Source organism: Vipera berus (assembly GCF_964194415.1).
Source record: "Vipera berus genome assembly, chromosome: 4".
In the NCBI taxonomy this organism is placed as follows: domain Eukaryota; kingdom Metazoa; phylum Chordata; class Lepidosauria; order Squamata; family Viperidae; genus Vipera; species Vipera berus.
The window spans coordinates 56,703,217-56,728,093 of record NC_138206.1 but is presented as its reverse complement, the minus strand read 5'-3'; the positions used below and the strand labels follow the sequence as shown (position 1 = coordinate 56,728,093).

At 40.1% G+C, this 24,877-nt stretch overlaps 1 protein-coding gene across 1 annotated transcript in view; it reads left to right on the top strand.

Annotated features, from left to right (window-relative positions):
* Positions 1-24,231, top strand: part of DSCAM (DS cell adhesion molecule) — a gene marked incomplete at both ends in the record, with an annotated part of 361,720 nt that extends 337,489 nt beyond the window's left edge. The window contains one exon of the mRNA XM_081327319.1: positions 23,891-24,231. Within this exon, the coding sequence (XP_081183445.1) occupies positions 23,891-24,231 (341 nt within the window). The remainder of the gene's footprint in view (positions 1-23,890) is intronic.
* Between the last annotated feature and the right edge of the window lie 646 nt (positions 24,232-24,877).

Genomic DNA, 24,877 nt, shown 5'->3' with positions numbered 1-24,877 from the left:
GGAGCCGCATGCGGCTCTTTCAGCTGTCTCCTGCGGCTCCCAGTCCTCTGCCATGTGCAGTCCCCCCCAAAAAAAGTGGGAGTAAAAAAGTTCAACCAATCAATTCAAATATGCAGGGTAGGTGCATATCTCGCCTTGGCTCCACTCTTCAGTCAAACCCTGTTGCGTGCATGTACGTGCATGTGCACACATTTTTTGCAGCTCCCAGTTTTTCCTTTTGTGAGGGAACCGGTTCCAAGTGGCTCTTTCACTGTTTCAGGTTGCTGACCCCTGGCCTAAGTTGAAGAACTTAATTGGAAAACACTGTGGAACTAATTCCAATAGAAGCATATTGTCAGCCCTATACTGTAAACCAGACTAAGAAACCAATGTCACATACGTCTAAAACTACTTTTGATGGAACAATTATAAAGTAGAGTTTTGCAAGTCTAAATGTGGTTCTATCTTCATTTTATCTTTATGTGAATTGGGGAGGGCTTGTCCAAGATGTTTTCTCAAATTTTGGGGTGGAATTGACCCAAGCACAGTTTGTCTGATCATTGCTTTTGTAGCAGTGCTCCCTCCTATCCTTCAGAACCATTCTCTATGCCTCAACAAACATCAATTTGTATTCTGTTTACCAAACATGTGAATGTGTAAGTTCTGGTGGTATAGGAAATACATAAATAAATAGATCTCAATAATTGCTTGTTAAGTTTTACCTATTTTCAACCTATCATCTAATGTTGCATGGGAAGATGGAGAGGTCTGATGCCATTTTAGAATAGTTATCTTCATTAATATATATACTTCCACCAGTACAACTACCCGTACCAGTCTATAGAGTAGTTCCCTTATAAAAATTTTCTTCTATTCAGTTGTCACATTTTAAGACCATGTATAGTATTACTCTCACTTTTTTCCATTTATTTTCAAGGCTTGGTTGTTTCAGAGACCTTTTTTTTAATAAGTTCAGTGCTTTTCTCAAGAACAGTTTGATCACACCAAGGGCTCCTACAACCATCCAACTGATCAACATTGCCAAAAGCACCTGCACCCAAATCACTAAAGGGATTGAATTTCATCACAAATACCTCCCTCCTATATTCTATACAGCTGTTGAAGGCGATGGATGCCATTATTAGTTCCTTCCCTATTTGCATTCTATCTGCAGCTTTTGCCACCCAAAATCTCCATCCTGTACTCCATTGTTTCCTAATTATTTTGTGTCAGGGAAATAAATCAATACTTCCCTATCAGAGGGCGATGAACCGTGGTTCATTTGACGCATGGCATCAGGTAAAAATAAAGAAACCTGAGGCATATTCTACTGTATATAAAACTTTAATTGGAAAACAAAGAAAGAACTTAACTAACTACATCCTCTCATCAGACAGAACCAAAGAGAAGAAAAAGTAAAGTGAGAAAACTTTTGTAGACATGCGCACTTAATAGCACAAAACAGATTGAAACCATAACATGGCTGGACATGTGACAATCACCTTGGTTACATTGATAAGATTACTATGCAGCTGGCAGAAAAACAGAGTGAGACGTGCGTAGCTGACAAACACTTAAAAAAACGCAGTGACATTCTGAATGATATTTTCTCCATTGTTGTAGGATTTGTCATCTATATTTATTTCTCCAAAATCCTACTTTTTTAGTGCCTCAGGTTATTCCTAATGTATGTAAAAGTTACTGAAAACCCTATTTCATTAAAGAATCTTCCTTAAGGCATTTGATAATGATCAACTTTTAAATTTTCACCAGCATCTAGAAAAAAATTGAAACCATACTGGAAGGATTAACTCACATATAACAATACTGATAATATATATGATCTCTCTTTCTTTCTCTTCCCTTTTGTCTGTGGGGGCACTTGGTTCATTCTCATCTACTCAGCATTATTTAGAACAGGGGTGTCAAACTCAATTTCATTGAGGGCCACATCAGCATTATGGTTGCCCTCAGGGGGCCGGGTGGGCATGGCCGGGTGGGCGTGGCCGGGTGGGCGTGGCCAGCTCAATGCTGCTCACTCAGTGCAGCTTACTCAAAATGAAAGAAAGTTGGCAGCAGTGCCCCTGAGGGGCAGGCAGGGTGGCAAAAACAGTTTTTAGCGCTCAGCTCTACTATACCAGCAAATCAAGCAATCACACCAGGGTTACCCTTGTAGGTAGGTGCACTTGAAGCAGGCAGAGTGCCACTCAACCTGGTTCCCAGAGGGCCAACTTCCCCCTTCGGCCTCGAGGCCCCTGAAAAAGCCTAGTGGGGTGGGGCCGGATATTGGCTCATTGCAGGCACCCCGATGAGCATTGCATAGCCGTAAGATAGGTAGTCCTCGTTTAGCAACAGTACAGTTACAACAGTGGTGACAAAGTAACTTTGCAGCCAATCCTTGCATTTAGAACTTATTCAGGTTTGTGTGGCAAATGGCAGCTGAAGTAAGATCCTAAGTCAGTTGCAGTTTCACTGAGTGACTGCATTGCTTAACAACCGAGTGGCTGGTCCCAATTGTGGTCGGTAAATGAGAACTACCTGTATTTCTATGTCCTTTTTGGTGGTGTTGTGATTCAGGGTCAGCCTGTGGGTTCGGCAGTTGGGTCGGACGACTCAGAGGAGGAGAGGGGGTGATGAAGAGCTTGCTGAGGGGGTTGGAGAGCTGGCTGATGAGAGCCCTCAGCCAGGCCCCTCCCACCTGGTCACGACGGAGACCCAGCTGTGTGAGCCTGACAGCGTGGATGAAGATGACCCACAGCTGGCCCTGTTCAAGGATGCCCGACGCAGGAGGCAGTCAATCAGGAGTAAACAGAGGAAGGCAATGGGGCACCTCGGAAGGAGGCAGAGAGAAGCCATGCTCTGAACTGTATAAAAGGGGAATGTGTGGGAGGGCTGGTTTGCTGAAGGCAACCGCTTGAATAGCTCCTGTTTCATGGTTCGTGTCTTGTTTGCTTTTGTATCCATAAATTTGGTAGGCTTAGTTTCAGCCTCTTGCCTTCTTGTAAAAGGGGTTGTCCCTGCCTTTTCTGCAGGGCCGGTAGCAGGCTGGTACAGAACAGGTGGGGTAGAGGGCTTCAAATTCAGGAAACCTTCCTAAAAAAGGACCAGAGACTTACTTTCCCCAGGCTAGGAGTGCCCCTGAAGTGCACACACTTGAACAACAATTCAACACATAATCTCACTTCTGTACCCATGCCAGCTTTTCAAAACCACACCGGCAGCAGGGGATCCCACTTCAGTTTCCATTTTACAGCTTTACCCTGTGCAGCAGAAACCCAGCAGCTGCAAAATTACCCATAACACAGCCTGGAATTAAAGGATTTTGCCCTCGGTAGTGATAGGTAGGCAGTTGAAGCAATCAGTGAAGGTCTTCAATAATTTTATGTTATACCGCTGTTTACCACAAAACTTGAGTGGGGCTTCTAGTTCCAACAAAATGGGCTGGCTCAGGAAGATCTCTCGTGACTTCAGGCATATGCCCAGAATCTCATTTTCTGTGAGCTGAACATTCTTGCCTGGATGTGATCCTTGCACTTCAAGCACCCAGCACAGGAGCCCATGCGTGAAAGAAGCCCGGCAGAGGAGCTGGAGCGGCTCCACTGCTGGGGGCGCGTCTCGGCCGGGCCTTACAGGATCCGGGCCGGGCGCCTCTGCTCGCCCTCAGCAGCGCCCAGCAAAGTAGCTCGCACGTGAAACAAGCCCAGCAGAGGAGCCCGTGTGTGAAAGAAGCCCAGCAGAGGAGCTGGAGTGGTTCCGCTGCTGGGGGCGCGTCTCGGCCGGGCCTTGCAGGATCCAGGCCGGGCACCTCTGCTCGCCCTCAGCAGCACCCAGCAAAGTAGCTCGCATGTGAAACAAGCCCGGCAGAGGAGCCAGAGCAGCTCCGCTGCTGGGGGCACGTCTCGAATGGGCCTTGCAGGATCTGGGCCGGGTGCCTCTGCTCGCCCTCAGCAGCGCCCGGCAAAGTAGCTCGCACGTGAAACAAGCCCAGCAGAGGAGCCTGTGTGTGAAAGAAGCCCGGCAGAGGATCTGGAGCGGCTCCGCTGCTGGGGGCGTGTCTCGGCCGGGGCCTTCCAGGATCCAGGCTGGGCGCCGCTGCTCCGGCTCCTCTGCCGGGCTTGTTTCGCGTGCGAGCTACTTTGCCGGGAGCTGCTGAGGGCGAGCAGAGGCGCCCGGCCCGGCTTGGTGCTGCTGGGGGCGCGTTTCGGCCGGGCCTTGCAGGATCCGGGCCAGGCGCCTCTGCTCGCTCTCAGCAGCACCCGGCAAAGTAGCTCGCACGCGAAAGAAGCCCGGCAGAGGAGCCCGTGTGTGAAAGAAGCCCGGCAGAGGAACCGGAGCGGCTCCGCTGCTGGGGGCGCATCTCAGCCGGGCCTTGCAGGATCCAGGTCGGGCACCTCTGCTCACTCTCAGCAGCACCCGGCAAAGGAGCCCGTGTGTGAAAGAAGCCCGGCAGAAGAGCCATCTGTGGCTCTTTCTCTGGCTACCTCAAGTCTGCCTTCCTGCCTGGGCATCTCTCCCCCTCACCGGCTGGGTGTTGCTCGTCCTCCCCCCGGCGTCCCACCTCACTCCCTCCTACCTCCTACCTCCTCCTCCTCCACTTTTTTTTTTGGAGCAACACCCAGCCGGTGAGGGGGAGAGATGCCCAGGCAGGAAGGCAGACTTGAGGTAGCCAGACTAATGAGATGCAAATGGTGCTGGGTTCCACCAGCCCACGTGCACTTGCCTCCTACTGAGCAAGTGCTCAGCCGGGCCGGCACCAAGGTGGTGCGGGCCGGACCTTTGTAATTTCTGGGAGAGTTGTGCGGGCCGGATTCAATCATGTGGCGGGCCGTTTGTGGCCCGCGGGCCTTGTGTTTGACATGTCTGATTTAGAACATTCAAAAGTTGTCTCAAGATTCTAACAAAAAATAGATGTCTCTCTATATATTTACAATTCACCTGTATGTTTTTCACTACGGAGTTTAAAAATGCAGTGGACTTTTAATCAGTTTTTTTAATTGCTTGAAGCAGTTTTGGAATTGATTCAGTTGGCCGCTCTTGTTTCATATAATGGAAGGCAGGCAGGCAGGAAGGAAGAAAGGAATCTGTGTTATTTAGTTTAAAAACAGCAGTGTGAAACCTTCAGCTATTTCTAAGTTCTATATTAAATTGTCAATACATGATTTGTTTAAACATATTGAGATTTGTAACACTTGTCCAGAACTGCTGCAGAATAATTGTGCTCATCTCAATTATAAGAATAATTCTTATCTCCTCTCAGTGAAAGCTGAATTAATCATGCTACTAATTAATTAATAGTATTAAAATGAAAACAAATGGGAGTTCTTGATATACAGTAATTACTTAGGATTCTCAAGTATATATGTTTTCCCTGCTTGCTGCATTAGACTCCTTTGGAAATATCCCTAACTCTGGAAATGGAGGTGGACACTTCATGTTTCACATCACAAAGGGGAGATGGTCATAATGGTTTCCTAGCATATATATAGAAGTTCAGTAGCTTTCCATCTTTTCAGTCCTTGGACTTGCCTATAGCCAAATAAGCATTAGGAGAGTTTCTTCTTATTTCTTCAACCATATATTATTTGGATGACAATGGTAATTGGTAAGTTTCAATTCAGCAAGTATAAACAGTGTAGGTATGAGTTCATTAACTGAAAGAAATTAAATAGAATTTTTTCTGCTTCTGAGGCATTTCCTTTTTATCATTGTGCAGTATTTAATATAATTTTAAAATTATTGGATGATATTTTCCAGTTATTCTCTTGCTTTGTTCAGATAATGTTTTAAACTATTTAAAGGGCAGTCTTGGTAGTGGTGGAAAAATCTATATTTTTACTTTCTTTGCCCCAAAACTCATCATGGAATCCCAGCAGGCTTGATTGTTATCTCATGTTTCCCAGGACTATTGATAAAAATAGAAAAATCTAAACAGTTCAATTCAGAATAAAGGAGCTGTGGAACTTAGTCTGCTTGTGCTAGTTTTTCTGCACAATGGCGTGTGTCTGTGAAGAGGGAGGTGGTGTGATAGACTGTAATGAGGCAGCAGTTTCCCCAAAAAGGAGGGAGCAGATTCCAAGGAGGGAGGTGAGACAAGACTAGATAGCTTGGAGGTTAATCAGAGACAGAGCAAGAACTTTAGGACAGCCAACTCCCTAGAGCAGGGGTAGGCAACCTCGGCTCTTTTATGACTCATGGACTTCAACTCCCAGAATTCCTGAGCTAGCATGGCTCGGCTTGGAAACCTCTCCCTTTCCCCTCAGCATGGCTGGCTCAGGAATTCTGGGAGTTGAAGTCCACGAGTCATAAAAAAGAGCCAAGGTTGCCTACCCCTGCCTAGAATCTCCATTAGTGCAAAAATAGTTTAGATTTAGTCTGGCAAGTTTCTGAGCAAATGAGCAAATAAAGAACAGAACTTTGCTTGGATTGTTCTGTCATTCTTTGGCTGGGCCTGACAGGTTACCAGACTCAGACTAAGAATATGCATTCATCAGGGGAAAAAATGTATAGGCTTGAAGAGCTTGAATTTGGACTTCAGCCTGGTCTTCTAAATTCTTTTGTCTATCTATTGAATTAACTGAAGCACGTGATCTTCTTTTAATAAGATACAGTTTGTGACTTTAAAAAGCTTTTAGAGGATACGTACCTGGAAACAATTGTTTCCATAGAAACAATAAGTGATGTATCCTGCTCATAAGGTCAGTTACAGAGCCTTTGGAGTCTGCTACTTTTCATTATACAGTTTCAGACTTGCTAAGTATATAGCTCTAGGGCAACATAAAACTCCTTAATTATTGGAAGTGTGAATAGCTACCTGCCTGAAGGAAAGCACTATGAGTAATCTGGATGATATACTATGGAAAAAAATAAGTGTAATTCTACAAAGCTCTCGAAAATTATAAACCAAAAATTACTCATAGCTGCCCCAGTGATAAAGCAAGTAGAATTTTTAACTTTACCATATTTCTTTGGATAAGGGGGAAAATGTCATTCACCCTGGGTAACCAAGGGAATTTATTACAACTTTTAGCTGAAGGGGTAAAACCATATAGTATGGGATGACTTCCTGCTTTAAGCACTTGCAAGATGACGCGTTTTGGATAATATAGTGTGGCAGCTGTAAAGCAGAGGACCGGTGAGGGTTATGATATCCTACAAGTAAAACTGCAGGAGAAGGTGTAGCTGAGCAAAGATTGAAGTGTGGAGAAAAGCCTGCAGGTAGGGGCCCGCACAGTTATCTGAAAAATCAGGTGAATTCGTTTCGTATTTATTATTTTAATAACTAAAACATTCTCCTTTAAATAAGAAATGTTACATTTTTAGACCTAATTGATTAATTAGCAAAATCAATGCAATATCCATTGCTAACACTAATCAGATCTGATCACTAGTAAGCTAAGGGATTTAAGTTATTATAACTTTTTTATATATCTATGCCTTTCGACGAAGTTGAATGCTGCTAAATCCTGAAACTGTACAAGTTATAAACTGAACCAATTAGAAAGTAATATATGAGGGGGAAATGGTCATATGCTTGGGATAGAATACATGATTTTCTGCCTAAAAACATTGGTTGGAATAAGGAATACTGCAAACGTGATGTATATTCATCCTAATTCTAATTAGTTTGAACATACATTCTTTGGTGTATTGTATAATTCTTTTTTGCTGGTAATTGAGTTAGTACTGATTAGCAGCAAAAATGATACAATCGTGCATTTTAGTTATATCATCTTATGTTTTATTGAGATGTAAATGGGGATCTTTATTTTCTCAACATTGAAAATCTAGTAAACATTAACTAGACACAATGAGAACAACTACAGAGACAGCAATTCTGCAGCACTACATAATACTTCAGTGGTATTTTGAAAGGGCCAGCATTTTTAATTACATGCACGAGGTCCTTCTAATTGCTTTTGACTATCCAATTCTGAAAATAATGAATTGTGAAAAATGAGCAAATCCAGACAAATGAGGCAATATTTTCTCAGATTGCCGCTGGGGAAAAAAAGGTTGATAATGGCTGCATTTCCTGTAATTCACAAGCTACATTTGCTCATTGAGTGTATGCCTTAGCCTACTCAGAGAAGTTCAGATGTAATTGCGAAAGGTTTTATGTATTGGCTTTTAGGTAAGAAATTGTAATATAATATAGTAAACTTAATACAAGCCTAAAATGAGCAGTAATTGAAATGGTGAATTGAAATATCATAGTTGAAATACGACGCAGGATGGAGGAAATATAACACTCTGTCCCTCTGCCAAGAACATTGATGGTTTGTCTTTTAAATGGTACAGTATTTTAATCATGTTCTCACAGCTACAATGGCTGAGCTGAACCTATAAAATGTGTGTGGTATCCAAAAGAGATTGTGGCAACAGTAATATAGTAGGAGCATCAATTATTCTTTCAGTGACAATTGGGGAATGAATTGACAATGAACTCCAACACAAAGCATGCAAAATATCAGCATGATATATTTACCATATAGAAGGTTTAACCAAAATTTATCCCAGGAATTTAATGTTTCTTTTTTCGTTTTCTCAGTTAGCTCTACTAAATGAGCTTCCTTTTATTTTTTTTTATTTTTAAAGAATTTCCATTCAGTTTTCAGGCATTAGTAACTGAGTAAAGGGTAGGGTAAATAAATGATAACTTGAATATGTTTTCTCTCTCTCACCAAGTGGCCATGAGATTGGTTTTGGCATGTCTTAAAAATATATGATGCACCAAAAGTGGGAACAGTTTATTGTCCCTAATCTTTCATTCCTTCATGATTTATTTAGAATTTCTTCAAGATTTAAATCTGCAATATATGTTGATTTTAAACACCATGGCTCCTTTCATACATTTCTAAAACTTTGCTATTGCATTAATATTGAATTAAAAAGTGTCTCATCTGTGCCAATAAAGGGGATGGTAGGACTGAAAACTGACAGGTTTCTGAGTTCAAAAATGCTGCTACAGGAATAATTTTGTAGTAGAAGAAGCATTATTATTCCAACCTAGATAGTGATTGGTGACTTCAAAGATTTTCTTGAAAAGGTGAAATAAAACATTTTAAATTTTTTTAAAAATGTTTCTAATCCTTGTGAAATGTTCTTGCCTGTCTTACTTAAAGGCATAGTTAATAATATGTTCACACATTTATATACCTCTTGCTCATCCAGTGCATTAAAGTACAAGGACATCAAATTCAAAGAGAATCAAAATGTACCCAGAATGCAAAATGGACTATTCGCATAACCACTGAAAGGACAGCTAATAGGAAACATATCATGAGTGTTATGCAAGTTGGCAGGAACACAGGGAATAACTTACCAGAACCCCCATTTTGCATGTGGGAATGTTGAACATTATTATCAAAGCACTTAAAAATTAGTTAACAATTTCCAAAGTCAAACATAATGCCAGTAGAAATTTGTCTATAGAACAGTCAAAGTTAAAGAAAGAGAGAAATATATATGTGTGTAACATCACTGTCAATCCATGATTACATTTTGCTGGCAGAAAAGGGAGTGGTCTCACTGAAGTGTACAAGGTTCTGAAGGAAAGCAGGAATGTAAATATTGTGAACAAAATAATAGATGTCTTGAGTCAATCATGTAATTTTCTGCTTGCCCCAAATACCGGTTTGTCCCTTTGGAGTACATTGTCTTCAATACTTTATCCAAAAACAGTTGATTGGTCTTTCACAGATTTTCACACAAGATCAACCCCAGCATCTGGATTTGGAACAAATGCCCAGAAAGTCACTTATTCCTTGTCCTTCTCTGTTTTTCTTTTCTCTTTTTCTTGATTTCATTCTGAACATTTAGAATATATATTTCAGAAATAGATGAATCTGAATAAACAGTCATTTACTGCACATACTTTTTCTAACCAAACAGAAAACTGTTATTTTTACGTTATATGAGAAGACCATCATTTTGGGATAACTTTTGTAGCAATTAAACTCTGTCCATGAATTATTAAGTATACTCATTTTCACTGCTTGGGAGTTGAAAGGTTTGCTTTCATTGCACACACCACGGAAAAGAGGTAATTAGAGCATCAAAGGCAGTGAAGCATCTTATTACTTAAAGCTTTGCCTGAAATGTTATCATTTGGCTGTATTGTCCTTTAGCAAGAGCTGACAAATCTTACTTATAGAGGAAACAATTATCTTTTCAATTATGAGAATAGAATTTTTGCTTTTTCTTCCAGAAATATGCTTATGATCTCTGGCTATTTAGAAAACATGGCCAAATTAAAATGTGATCTAAAAATATCAGACTCCAAAAATGGAGTTTTGTTTGGGTTTCAATTGTTTATTTTACATTCAGAAGCACCATTAAGCGAATAAAAATAAAAACTGGTTTTCATTCCATTTCTTTGTCTTATATTCTAGGCTGAGAACTAACCATTGGGTACTTAAAGTTCTCTGAGCTTTGCTGTTCTCTTGCAGACATTCATTACCCAACGAGGTAACATCATCATGCTTGAAGGAAGTAGGGTTTGGTTTCTGTTTATATATGTGCCCTGTCAGTGTTGATGGCAGTGTTTTTGGTGGTTCCTTGATTAGGTTTTTACTGTTTGTCTGAGTAGTTCCTTGTTTACTGCTTGATTGTTGGTCTAGTATTAATCCTGGTGCTAATCTCCATTTATCTAGATGTTGATTGTTGACAAGGAGGTATTTTGGTCTTTTTGTTTCCTTTTTGAGCTTTTGATTGTTTCTTTTGAATGGTATGTACGTCTCATTTAGCTCTAAATGCCTATTGATGGCTGATTTGTCTGAATGTGTCAGACTTCTAGGAATTCTCTAATGTTATTGGAGTTAGCTTTAATTTAGGATGTTCACAGTTTCCCAGTTGAAATTAAGGTGAAGTCTTTCCATGTGTTCTACAATTAAGGAGTTTTCATCATGTCTTGTGACTACTGTTAGTTATGTTCATAAAATGCGTTCTGCTAGATGTCTGCCTGTGCGTCCTACATAGTGGCTGTTACAGTCCTTACACTGTATGTTGCAGATGAACTCATTGTTTAGTGATGGCAGTCCTGGTCTCAGTTGCTGTTATTAACTGAAGATTCAGGAGTGAAGCTTCATTTATGTGGAAGATTACAACCATGAATTTTTCTTCCCTAATTCAACAGTTCCCCTACTGTATTAAAAATTGTTTCTCACACTCTTCCCATTCTATTCTTTTCCATTTTGGAAGGTCCTCATTTCAAAGGAATCAAGGAAACAGGCAAGATTGAAATCTCTGCAAACTTTTATCCTGGACAAATGTAGTAAGAGTAAGCATACAGTATATATGTCTGTATTCTCAGTGTAGAGAAAATTTGTCTCCTATATGGCAGGGAGTAAAAGTGCGTGGATTTATTGTTCATGTAGTCCCTAATCCACTACCATTTTTAGTCCTTAAGGGGGGAAAAAACTTCCTGTTTTCCCCCCAAATATTCTAGGCTCTATTACAGACTGTGCCCTACTAATGCTCTATTTCAACTGCCTACAGAATAGTGTTATTTTCAGAATTGTCTGTTTCTTCTTTTTTTTTCTACAGCCAATATCTTGTAATGCCCCAAACTCCTTTAAGTGTCTGTAAAATCAGAATTATTTGCCAGCATGTGTTAGATGTTTGTGGAGATTCTCAGTCATACAGGTCATGGTTGTTTCATGAAAAAGCACCTTTGGGACAGTGTGTGTTAAAAAAAACAATACAATATTAAAATTCCATCTCATAATTGATGAGACAGCATGATGATAGCAGCAGTGTCAATTTGAATTTTTAATATAGTAAATATTGATAAATGTTGCGAGGTCGTGTCCGACCCATTGCGACCCCATGGGCAATGTTCCTCCAGGCCTTCCTGTCCTCTACCATCTTCTGGAGTCCATTTAAGCTCACGACTACTGCTTCAGTGACTCCATCCAACCATCTCATTCTCTGTCCACTTCTTCTCTTGCCCTCAATCTTTTCCAGCAATAGGCTCTTCTCCAGTGAGTCCTTCCTTCTCATTAGGTGGCCAAAGTATTTGAATTTCAACTTCAGGATCTGGCCTTCTAAAGAGCAGTCAGGGTTGATCTCCTCTAGGACTGACAGGTTTGATCGCCTTGCAGACCAAGGGACTCGCAGGAGTCTTCTCCAGCACCATAGTTCAAAGGCCTCAATTCTTTGGCGCTCAGCCTTTCTTATGGTCCAACTTTCACAGCCATACATTGCAACTGGGAAGACTATAGCCTTGACTATACGCACTTTTGTTGACAGGGTGATGTCTCTACTATTTAGTGTGCTGTCTAGATTTGCCATGGCTTTCCTCCCCAGGAGCAAGCATCTTTTAATTTCTTGGCTGCAGTCCCCATCTGCGGTGATCTTGGAGCCCAGGAAAATAAAATCTATCACTACCTCCATTTCTTCCCCATCTATTTGCCAGGAATTGAAAGGGCCAGATGCCATGATCTTGGTTTTCTTAATGTTAGGTTTCAAGCCAACTTTTGCACTCTCCTTCTTCACCCACATGAAGAGGTTCTTTAGTTCCTCTTCACTTTCTGCCAGTAGAGTGGTATCATTTGCATATCTTAGATTGTTGATATTTCTCCCGGCAATCTTAATTCCAACTTTTGATTCATGTAGCCCTGCCTTTCTCATGATGTGGTCTGCATATAAGTTAAATAGGCAGGGCGACAGTATACAGCCTTGCCGAACTCCTTTCCCAATTTTGAACCAATCAGTGGTTCCGTGTCCAGTTCTCACTGCTGCTTCTTGACCCGCATATAGGTTTCTCAAGAGACAAATAAGATGGTTTGGTACTCCCATCTCTTTAAGAACTTGCCACAGTTTATTGTGATCCACACAATCAAAGGCTTTAGCATAGTCAATGAAGCAGAAGTAGATGTTTTTCTGGAACTCCCTAGCTTTCTCCATGATCCAGCATATGTTGGCAATTTGATCTCTAGTTCCTCTGCCTCTTCGAAATCCTGCCTGTACTTCTGGTAATTCTCGATCCACATACTGCTGGAGTCTAGCTTTTAGGATTTTAAGCATAACTTTATTAGCATGTGAAATGAGTGCAATGGTGCGATAGTTTGAACATTCTTTGGCACTGCCTTTCTTTGGAATTGGAATGTAAACTGATCTTTTCTAATCCTGTGGCCACTGTTGAGTTTTCTAAATTTGCTGGCAAATTGAGTGTAGCACTTTTACTGCATCATTTTTTAAAGATTTTGAATAGCTCAGCTGGAATACTGTCACCTCCACTAGCTTTGTTTTCCTAAGGCCCACTTCACATTCTAGGATGTCTGGCTCGAGGTCAGTGACCACCTCATTGTGGTTATCAGGAACGTTAAGCTGATTCTTGTATAGTTCTTCTATGTAATTTTGCCACCTCTTCTTAATCTCTTCTGCCTCTGTTAGGTCCCTGCCATTTTGGTCCTTTATCATGCCCATTTTTGTATGAAACGTTCCCTTCATCTCTCCAATTTTTTTGAAGAGATGTCTGGTCCTCCCTATTCTATTGTTTTCTTCTAGTTCTTTGCACTGTTCATTTAAGAAGGCATTCTTATCTCTTCTAGCTATTCTCTGGAATTCTGCATTCAATTGGGTGTATCTTTCTTTTTCTCCCTTGCCTTTCGCTTCCCTCCTTTCCTCAGCTATTTGTAAAGCTTCCTCAGACAGCCATTTTGCTTTCTTGCATTTCTTTTTCTTTGGGATGGTTTTAGTTGCTACCTCTTGTACAATGTTGCGAACCTCCATCCATACTTCTTCAGGCACTCTGTGTATTAGATCTAATTCCTTAAATCTATTTATCACCTCTACTATATATTCATCAGGGATATGATTTAGTTCATACCTGAGTGGCCTAGTGTTTTTCCCTACTTTCTTCAGTTTAAGCCTAAATTTTTCAACGAGAAGCTCATGGTCTGAGCCAGTCAGCTCCTGGTCTTGTTTTTACTGACTGTATAGAGCTTCTCAGCATGACGATGGAAAATCCACTCCTCCCCTAGGGTCCATCGATCCTGTGTCAGGGGAAATTGAGCCACCACCTTGAATACTCATCAACTGCTGCCCCTTCGTCATGAATGGGGATTCCTAGCCAGAGGAAGAGAGGCATGGCAAAGGTTGATTGACTTAGTCTCTAGGGCAGAAAGGCAAGATCAACCCATCTGTGGATTCTCCATCGTCATGCTGAGAAAAGGTGTTCTAAGACAACGCCCCTTCCTGTCCATTTTAGTTTGCTGATTCCTAAGATGTCAATGTTCAGTCTTGTCATCTCTTGTTTGACCATGTCCAGCTTTACTTGATTCATGGATCTTACATTCCAGGTTCCTATGGAGAAAAAATCTTTACAGCATCGGACTTTCTTTTCACCACCAGATGCATCCACAGCTGAGCGTCCTTTCGGCTTTGGCCCAGTCGCTTCTTTCTTTCTGGCGCTACTAGTACTAGCCCTCTGTTCTTCCCCAGTAGCATATTGGATGCCTTCTGACCTGAGGGGCTCATCTTCCAGCGTCATATTGTTTTGCCTTTTGGTACTGTCCATGGGGTTTTCATGGCAAAGATACAGAAGTGGGTTGCCATTTCCTTCTCCAGTGGATCACGTTTTGTCAGAACTCTCTGCTATGACCTGTCCATCTTGTCTGGCCCTGCATGGCATAGCTCATAGCCTCATTGAATAAGCAAGCCCCTTCGCCACGACAAGGCAGTAATCCATGAAGGGGATTGATAAATATGCATATAAACAAAAGTTCTTTTGGGGTCCTCCACCATGATTTGGAAAGGCATCCTGAGGGGAAAAAAATAAAAAAATCCTGCTCTAGACAAAAGTGAATCAACTAGTGTACAGAAGAGTAAGATTGTGAGTGGCTTGCGCAGTTTGCCTATATACCAACCAAACACATTTAAGCCATTGAATTTTACAAACTCTATAAATATGAGTTACGTGCAATCCTGTTAAGATGATATCAAGTAATTGTAGAAATTATCTGGTCATACAAATGTTAATGTTTAAGAAAAAAACCCTATTTTTGCAAATCCTGCAAATAGTTTTCAAGTACAGAATGTACAATCAGACCTTGCTTAGCAACCACTCATTCAGTGACTGTTTGGACTTACAGCAGTGTTGAACAAGGAGACTTATGACCGGTCCTCAAAGTTGTGGCCATTGTGGCATCTCCACAGTCATGAGACCATAATTTGGTCATTTGGCAACCAGTGCAGAATTATGGCTGTCGCAGTATCCCACAGTTGCATAGTTGTCAGTTGCAATGTTCATTGCCCGCTTCCAAGAAGAAAAATCAATGGGGAAGCAAGCAGGAAATCACAAGTCACACTCACATGATGTTGCACTTAATGACCATGCCTGGTTCACTTAATGACTGCAACCAAAATTGCTGATGTAATTTGGTATGGTCAAGTAATTTTTCATTTTGCAACCACATTGCTTAGTGACAGTTTCCAGTCCCAAATGAAGATAAGAGCCCTGGCGGCACAGTAGTTAGAATACAGTATTGCAGGCTCTGCCCACAGCTGGAGTTCAATTCTGACGGGACCCAAGTTTGACTCAGCATTCCCTCCTTCCAAAGTTGGTAAAATGAGGACCCAGATTGTTGGAGTCAATATGCTGACACTGTAAAATGCCCAGAAAGTGCTGCAAAGCACTATGGGTCAGTATATATAGTCTAAATGTTATTGCTATTGCTATCTCAGTAGGAAAATCCTATTCTTTTTATTTGTAGGAATTCCAGATAAATTGTCAACATTTCTCTATCTTTACCTTTGATTCTGAATAGAATAGAATAGAATAGAATAGAATAGAATAGAATAGAATAGAATAGAATAGAATAGAATAGAATAGAATAGAATAGAATAGAATAGAATAGAATAGAATAGAATAGAATAGAATAGAATAGAATAGAATAGAATAACAGAGTTGGAAGGGACCTTGGAGGTCTTCTAGTCGAACCCCCTGCTCAGGCAGAAAACCCTATACCATTCCAGACAAATGGTTGTGCAATCTGTTCTTAAAAACTTCCAGTGTTGGAGCGTTCACAACTTTTAGAGGCAAGTTGTTCCACTGATTAATTGTTCTAAATGTCAGGAATTTTCTTCTTATTTCTAGGTTGCATCTTTCATTGATTAGTTTCCATTCATTGCTTCTCGTCCTGCCCTAAGGTGCGTTGGAGAATAGCTTGACTCCCTCTTCTTTGTGGCAACCCCTGAGATATTGGAATACTGCTATCATGTCACCCCTCGTCCTTCTCTTCATTAAACTAGATATACCCAATTCCAGCAACTGTTCCTTATATGTTTTAGCCTCCAGTCCCCTGATCATCTTTGTTGCTCTTCTCTATACTCTTTTTAAAGTCTAGACATCTTTTTTACATTGTGGTGACCAAAACTGGATGCAGTATTCCAAATGTGGCCTTATCAGAGCATTATAAAATGGTATTAACACTTCACATGATCTTGATTCTCTCCCTCTTCACAGCCTAGCACTGTGTTGGCTTTTTTTGGCAGCTGCAGCGCACTGTTGGTTCATATTTAAGTGATTGTCCACTAGGACTCCAAGATCTCTCTCACAGTTACTACTACTGAGTGAGGTACCACTTATACTGTACCTGTGCATTTGGTTTTTCTTGCCTGAATGTAGAACCCTACTTTTTCCACCATTGAATTTCATTTTGATAGAAAGCGCCCAATGTTCAGGTCTGTCAAGATCATTCTGTATCTTAAGCCTATCTTCCTGGAGTGTTGGCTATTCCTGCCAGCTTGGTGTCATCTGCAAATTTGATGAGTTCCTCATCTATCTCCTCATCCAAATCATTGATGAAGATGTTGAAGAGTATTGCGCCTAAAACAGAGCCTTGGGGTACCCCACTGCACTCCATGTAGGTGCAGTTCTATTGAGGACTACACATTGAGTGTGATTGGTCAGCCAGTTACAAATCCATATGGTGGTAATGCTGTCTAACCCATATTTTTTCTATCTAGTAGTAGGTCGTGGTCTACTTTATCAAATGCCTTACTGAAGTCCAAGTAAATTATATCCACAGCATTCCTCTGGTCCACTAATTTTGTCAACTGGTCAAAAAATATAATAAGATTTGTCTGGCATGATCTGTTTTTTGACAAAACCATGTTGGCTTTTAGCTATGACTTTGTTTGCCTCTAATGTTCGCAGATTCATTGCTTGATTATCTTTTCCAGAAGCTTCCCAGGTATTGAGATCAGGCTGATAGGTCTGTAGTTTCCTGGATTCATTTTTTCCCCTTTTCTGAAGATGGGAACTACATCTACACTCTTCCAGTCCTCTAGTAGTTCCCCAGTGCTCCAGGATCTTTGAAAGATACAGTTCAGTGGTTCTGAGATCACATCTGCCAGTTCCTTGAGAACCTTGGGGTACAATCCATCTGGTCCTGTTTTTATTTGAACTCATTTAGAGTGGACAGGTGCTCTTTTACCATTTTCTTCCTGAGTGGTGTAGTTCTGGGCCAATCACTGTGTTCCTTACCTTTTATTTTAGATCAAATGAATTTTATATAACCAATTATAGCAGATTAAAAAGAATTACATAAATATAAATTGGCAGCTTAAAAATCCTCAGGCATTTACCATTCTATTTCTGTTGGCAGATTTATGTAAATGCTGCAAAATATGCTTGTCTTTTCCCAAGATTAAAAGTATATACCATGCTAAAAATATCAGATCATATGCCTGTGTTGGAAACTTAAGCACAGCGAAGCACATGTTGTCAAACAAAGAATGAATAGAGATTCCATCCAAACCTCTGAATAATTTTATCTGTCTATGACTATGAATCAAGAAGCAAAGAGGAACAGGTTATCCTTTAAGTAGAAATAGCCCAGTTATTACTTTTATAGCCACATAAGCAATTTTTTTTATCTTGGGTTATCAGGCAACCGTCTGTGTTATTAGTTAATATAAAAACAGAAAAACTCTGCAATGTGTTCAATGTAATTTACTCCGTAAATCTTTACTATAGTTCTATATAATTGTTTTTTAAAAAAGCCTACATAAAATAATTTGGCATTGCTTTGCTTGGCTATGGTTTGAGCAGGTAATAGTTGACATGCAAGCATAGTTAATGTAATTTAATCAGTTATTTATTTACATTTCCATAAACATAATTTGTGTTGCCTGTATGGACAAATGCTCACCATCCCAGCCGGTTTCTAGTAATAATTCATAGCTTTTCCATGGACATGCCAGCAATTATCTTGATGCCTTCCATATACCTCATGTGTTGTCTTCTATTTTGCTCAAATTTGCCAAGCATAAGTTTTTCCAGACATCACAACTTGTATACTACATGTGAGTTTCTGCTTGCTGATCATTGCCTCAAAGGAGCAGTCACTTTTTATTTCATCCAGAACTGATTATCATTCTGCTTGCGTTTCGTAGCATTCTTAGTAACTGTCTCCAAATCCATAATTTGAAGGTTTCTTTTGCTTTCTCAGAGTCCAGGTTTCATCGTTTTATTTTTACTACTCTAAAGACCAGGGGTGTCAAACTGCTGGCCCATGGGCTGGTTGCATCTTATGGAGGCTGCGCCCACCCCAGCTCCAGCAAAGAAAAAAAAGTTGTGATACGTCGCAACACGTCAGGTGACATGGCAATGACACCTGTGCTAAAGACTATCATTTTGACAGATCTGGTCCCTATTGCAATTGAAATCTCCTTGTGACCCGAGCTTTCTACGACTTCTCAGAATCTGATAGAAACCCAGTGTAAAGCACCATCTTAGAATGCTTCACATACATTAAACAAATAGGTTACATTCAGTTTAGATTTCCCAGACAGATTTACAAGCATAATCTACAACCTGAGTATTTGCATTATTCTTCCCTTATGTTATCCATTTTGAGATTAGCAGCTTCTTGAAACTCTGTATAGGAGAGTTACTGAACTATTTAATATTATGCCAGATTAGTGTTTTCTGCTTGGAAATGTATACTCTGTAATGTTGGCTTAATTTTTTTTTATTATTTTAATTCCATTTATATCCCGCCCTTCTCCGAAGACTCAGGGCGGCTTACAAGCTTAGCAGTAGCCTTCATTCTATGTATATGCCTGCTTATTAGGGCTTTCACACACACCCCCAAGCGGCATTATTACAAAGTCAGCTTAATTGCCCCCAACAATCTGGGTCCTCATTTTACCTACCTCGGAAGGATGGAAGGCTGAGTCAACCTTGAGCCTGGTGGAACTCGAACCTGCACTAATTGCAGGCAGCTGGTGTTACTTAAGGAGGCATTAGCCCACTGCTCCACCAAGGCTCATATATATGTATGTTGCTCTGTTTTGAAAACATGCTTTCTGATCTGGAATTAAGACAGAGTTTGCAGAAACTCCCTCTGTGGCTGAAATTGACAGATGGCCTTTTCTTTTAACTGATAAAATCTCTGATTTTCCATTATTTTTGGCCCCTAGTGGCGCCATCTAGGTTGCATAGACAGGTTTTACTATGCATTGGATTATATAATATAATCCAATGCAGACTTCCTTTGTTCACTATTAAAATCATAAATCTTTTAATAGTTAGCTCTTTCTAGGTCTTTATAGTTTCTAGCCATTATCTCCAATCTGTGGATTTTCTTTCCAATTCTCATTCACAAACTTCCTCTGCAGTCTTTGAAAATACTTCCTGAGAGAAGTCAAACTAAGGTCTACTCACAAATTATTCTTATCAGGGAAAGTGTTTATTTTTGTTTCTGTATGTGAACAAGCAATAGAAAGCCATGACTGAATGTTCTGATAATGTTATGTTTCATTTATCTAAGCTTTGTATTGCATCTCAGTCTAGGAGGGTGATGCCTGGTATACATTGGGCCCTTTGTTACCTGGAATGGGTTCATGCCACCAAGAGGCAGGTTAACAATCCCCAAGGACCATTAGCCTCAGGAAAACCACTGCCAACCCAAAAGTAAAATCCAGCAGTTAAAGCAGGATTCTGCTGCACAGCAGGGAAGGCAGCACAACAAGCAGCCATTTCAATTTTTCGTATAGGCCCAATCTCAACAAGAGGTCCATGTTCTCTCTACAATCTATTCATGGATGACAGTAGCCTTATTACATGCTATTCTGGCATTTAATAGCAACAGGCAAAAGTCCAGGGCTACCAAGAATCCGGTTATCTGTTCCAGAGGGTAAATACTGAAGGCAAGGCACGGGATAGCTCTTAAATGTCATTCCCAGCATCTGTGTGCGGCTCAACCTCAGATTTCCACTACATCTAACTCTGCCTATTATAGTTCCAATAATGGCATCTGTCCTTACTCTTCCCCTCTCTCCCACAATCCTACTGATGTCCAAGACCCAGATATTCATACTTCTTCTGCCAAGAGTCTTATCCCAACCAAACAACTGCACCCAACACCTCCAAGCACAACCACAGTCTTCGTTATTGGACTATTGCAAAGTACTCTAAATGGGAAACTTGAAGGCCATCAGCAACTACAGCTGGTTTAAAAGAGCGCAAGCAGTAACAGTTGATTTTTGATATACCCATGTGTGATCACTACTAAACAAATTTCATTGCTCACCAGTTGGCTTCAAATATAATTTGAAGTGTTGCCTGTTACCTATAAAGTCCTTCATGGGATAAAGCCTAATTATTTAAGAGATCCTCTTTCTCCAGTTGTTTCTTCCCATTAGATGTATTCAGGCAGAGTGGATATGCACCAGGTCCCCTCAAATAAATGCTGTCATCTTAGAAAAAGTGCTTGGAAACATACTTTCTCGGTTAGAGTCCATGACTGCTGAAACAGCTTCCCACTCTCATTATTCTCCGAAATTCTATCATGACCTGCCTTGTTCCCAGGTCTGTGATTAGGGTCTCTCTGCAGTCCCTATTGTGTTTTTATTGCATTTCAAGAAGTGTTTTGGTCTGAGAAGTCAGGAATCATAAGTATTGAACTTATTGTATGACATCCAGTCTTCTTGGAGATGGGTAGCCTTAACAAATCCAATAAAATAAAATAATTAAAATAAAACAAATATGGCCCTGCTAGGAGCTCATGCTTTTGCAAGTGTAATTTTTCAAAGCCCTAAGTTATACTTCCCATCATGGTAATCCCCAGGGAGGCATTTAAACCACTGTTCAAGAACAGATAGATGCAATTACACGAAGAACGCTCCTTTTTATGAAATACCCAAATTCCATCTAAACATTACGGCTGTAGTATGTTACGTTTTGTAAACAAGCAAGCATCTTCCATTAAATGGCTATCACAGACATCACTATTGTTTAGAAGCTGTTTCCCAAGAGGAGAACTATAATTGTTCTGTTCCATGGAGTGGAAAAATGTGTATATAATGTATCTTGAGTGGGCAACTGCTATTTAAAGAGTTATATAAACATATAACAATTATTGTAGATCAGTATATAGCGGGAATACTGTTTAATCATTCATTCACTCACTCACTCACTCACTCACTCTTCCCTATTTTCTGTTTCTTTGAATAATAAATTATACATACTTTTTTCTTCCATTATTATTATAGTGGATCCTAGAGCACAATAGTACTTTTTAAAGAGCTATTTCAGTCAGTCTTCCAGCTGGGATATACTGAAACTACAGTATTGTGGTCACTTTGGTGAAAGACCCAAACTGTCAAGAGTGAAAATTTTGCAGCTACATGCTTTCATCTTGCCATTAGAATGAGGAGGGCAAGGGAGGTGTTGTTTTCAAATGAGTTAGTTTAATGTCAACTTCCAGCTGAAGTATGCAAATAAAAGTCCAGGATTATTTTCATTTCTGAAAATCTTATTGTTTTTACCGGGCCGTGTATTTAATAAACAGTAAGATTTTCAGAAATAAAAATACTCCTGGACTTTTACTTGGATACTTGAGCTGGAAGTTGACAAAACTGGAAATGGGTGTAAGAATTTGGGGCTGCTAAACTTCCTGGATATTATATCTCATGCCTAAAAAACCAAATCTGATAAACTCAGATTTGGCAGCAATACACCGTATTTTAGTTATATTTAATACTGCAACGTGTTCTACCTGAGGCTATCCATGAAAAGTTATTTGTTTTCTTTTAGTTATACAACAGTAGTTTAAAAGAAATAAAATGCACGAGCATTGCTTTTATTTGAATTACTTGTGTTATTATTTATGTATTTTAAAAATTAATAAAATATATAATGGAAAAGCATATACAGGTAGTCCTTGACTTACAACAGTTCATTAGTGACTGTTAAAAGTTACAGTGGCATTGAAAAAAGTGACTTATGAACATTTTTCATACTTATAACTGTTGCAGCATCCCTGTGATCATGTGATCAAAATTCATATGCTTGCCAACCGATTCATATTTATGACAGCTGCAGTGTCCTGGGGTCATGTCATCCCCTATTTATGACCTGACAAGAAAAGTCAATGAGGAAGCCAGACTCACTTAATAACTTGTTACTAACTTAACAACTGCAGTTGTTCACTTAGCAAGAAAGGTCATAAAATGGGGCACTTAACAACTTTCTCACTTAGCAACAGAAATTTTGGGCTCAGTTGTGGCTGTAAGTCAGGGACTACGTGTAGAAGTTGCAGTTACTGTAGGATAAAATGGGTCAGCTAGGCTGCTAACTAGTGCAGGTTGTGTAAACCTTGTGATGCCTGTACTACATGCCTGGCATAATTTAAGGTTTAGTATCTAAAGCCCTAAACAGCTTAGGGCCTGCTTATCTAAGGAATGACTCTTCTTTGAACCTTGCTGTTTGTTAAGATCCTCAGCAGAAGCATGGGTCTTTGTGGAGGGACAGGGAAAAGCAATATGCGACGACATGTATGTAGCACACAACCTATGTACAGCTAATCTTGTTTCAGACATTGAGAAGTATTTAATATTGGCATTTGTGTGATGATATCATGATTTTCTGCAGTTGCTCAGAAAAGCTTTTTCTGCACATGCTTTAGAGAGATTTCTTGCAAAGACTCATGCTTTTGGAAGTTCATCTTTCAAGCATGCAGGAGAAAGCTTTCTCCTGCATGGTTCCCAGACTACTATGTACTCCATTAAGATTGCATTTAATTTTCATTCTCTCTGACTTTAGATGATTTTTCAAGATGCAACTCTTTGGGCAGATTGTTAATTTTATTGGTAGTGATAATTTATATACGTGTTTATATATGCCATTAGGGTTTTAAATATTTTGTTAGCTGCCTTGAATGTATCCTGGAGTTGAAAGGTCAGATGTATACAAAATAAAATATAAATAATCCTTTTTTTAAAAAAAACAGAGAGTATATTTTATAAATAATTCAGTAAATGCCTAATTCCTATACATTTATTGTGGAAACATTAACAGAAAGCCCCTGTGAATCATAATCTGTTACCATGTTCTGGACATGCTATTCAACTCCTTATTTATCTGTTTAATCATACATACATTTAATGGATAGCATCATCCCTGATTAAAAAAAAAAGATTCACTGTGTCCAACATTCATTGCAGCCTTTCATATTTCACTCCTTTCCAGATCAGTGTTCATCTACTTTGAAGCCAACTGCACTGGGACAAGTGAGATATATTCCTGCCCAATGGATTGGGGTTGAATATGTTTTTGTGAATGTGACATCTGAAAGTGTGGCAAGGTGGTGTTTTTTTTTTCCTTCCCTCCTATTCAAAATACTATTTTTAATCATCTTGCCCTTCTTTCCACCCTGAATACATGAATACCATCAACTCGGCAGTAAAAATCAAGTGCAGGGCTGCCCGATTTCATGTATCAATATTGCTTGAAATGAATGAACAAACTTGGTTTGGTTGCTATATGTTGAATCACTCTGCAGAGATGTATATTTCTGAGTTCAGTGCGTCCTCTTTCTTCTGTCTGTGTGCCTCAGCACATGTTGGCGGTTAGGTCATGCAGACTAACTCTCTCTCTTTCCCCTTCTCTCCCTAATAGGTGACCTCATGCATTTGCCACCGTATCTTCGGATGGACTTTTTGTTAAACCGAGGCGTTCCAGGCACTAGCAGAGACTTGGGTTTGGGACAGACCTGCCTGGAACCCCAAAAAAGCCGAACCTTGAAGCGCCCAGCCGTCTTGGAGCCAGTCCCTGTGGAGGCTTCCTCCACGAGAGAAGCACAGTCGTGGCAATCTGGTGGCGTAGCAACATTACCTCAGCGAGAAGGAGCTGAGCTAGGACAGGCAGCAAAAATGAGCAGCTCCCAAGAATCCCTTCTGGACTCTCGGAGCCACTTAAAAGGAAACAATCCCTACGCAAAATCTTATACCCTTGTATAACAAAAAGAGAGCATGGCTGGACAGTGGCTGTACATATTTAATAATTATTTAAAAATCCAATCAAAGCTACCTTTTTTATTGAATACCAATATTTATAATTAAAGAAGAAGATTGCCAAAATATTTGGAACAAAAATGCAACTGACAGACAGTGCAAAGACTCTCCTGCTTTTTTTCTGTCTGAGTGTGAGCTTCATCTGAATGGACCTCCCAAATTTTTTAAGAAAAGAGAGTCCGCTTTTTTCTGATATTCACAAGCTTTTGTGTTTTTACTGATTTTCTACAAAGTGCATGGGGACTAAATAAAATATTTTAAACTGGGAGTTCCATCACACACACAATTAAGAAGAAAGAAAACAATTTTAAAAAAGGGAAACACTCTATTTGTGAATTTAACAGGGATATTCATTTTAAAAAGGCAAAAAAAAAGTCTTTTGTCACGTTTTGCACATTTTTTTAAACTAGCAAATGGGTCATTGATCAGTTTTTTTTCCCCACTGTTAATTAGGATGAGTGCTGTGTGTCAGTGAAGTGGGGAAGGGAAAGGGGCATCAATTTGATTTGGCATCTCTTCCTTTTATATTGATTTAATGAGACACTCTTTGCATTTTGTCTATGCGAAATAAAAGGGTCTTCTGCCTTTATCT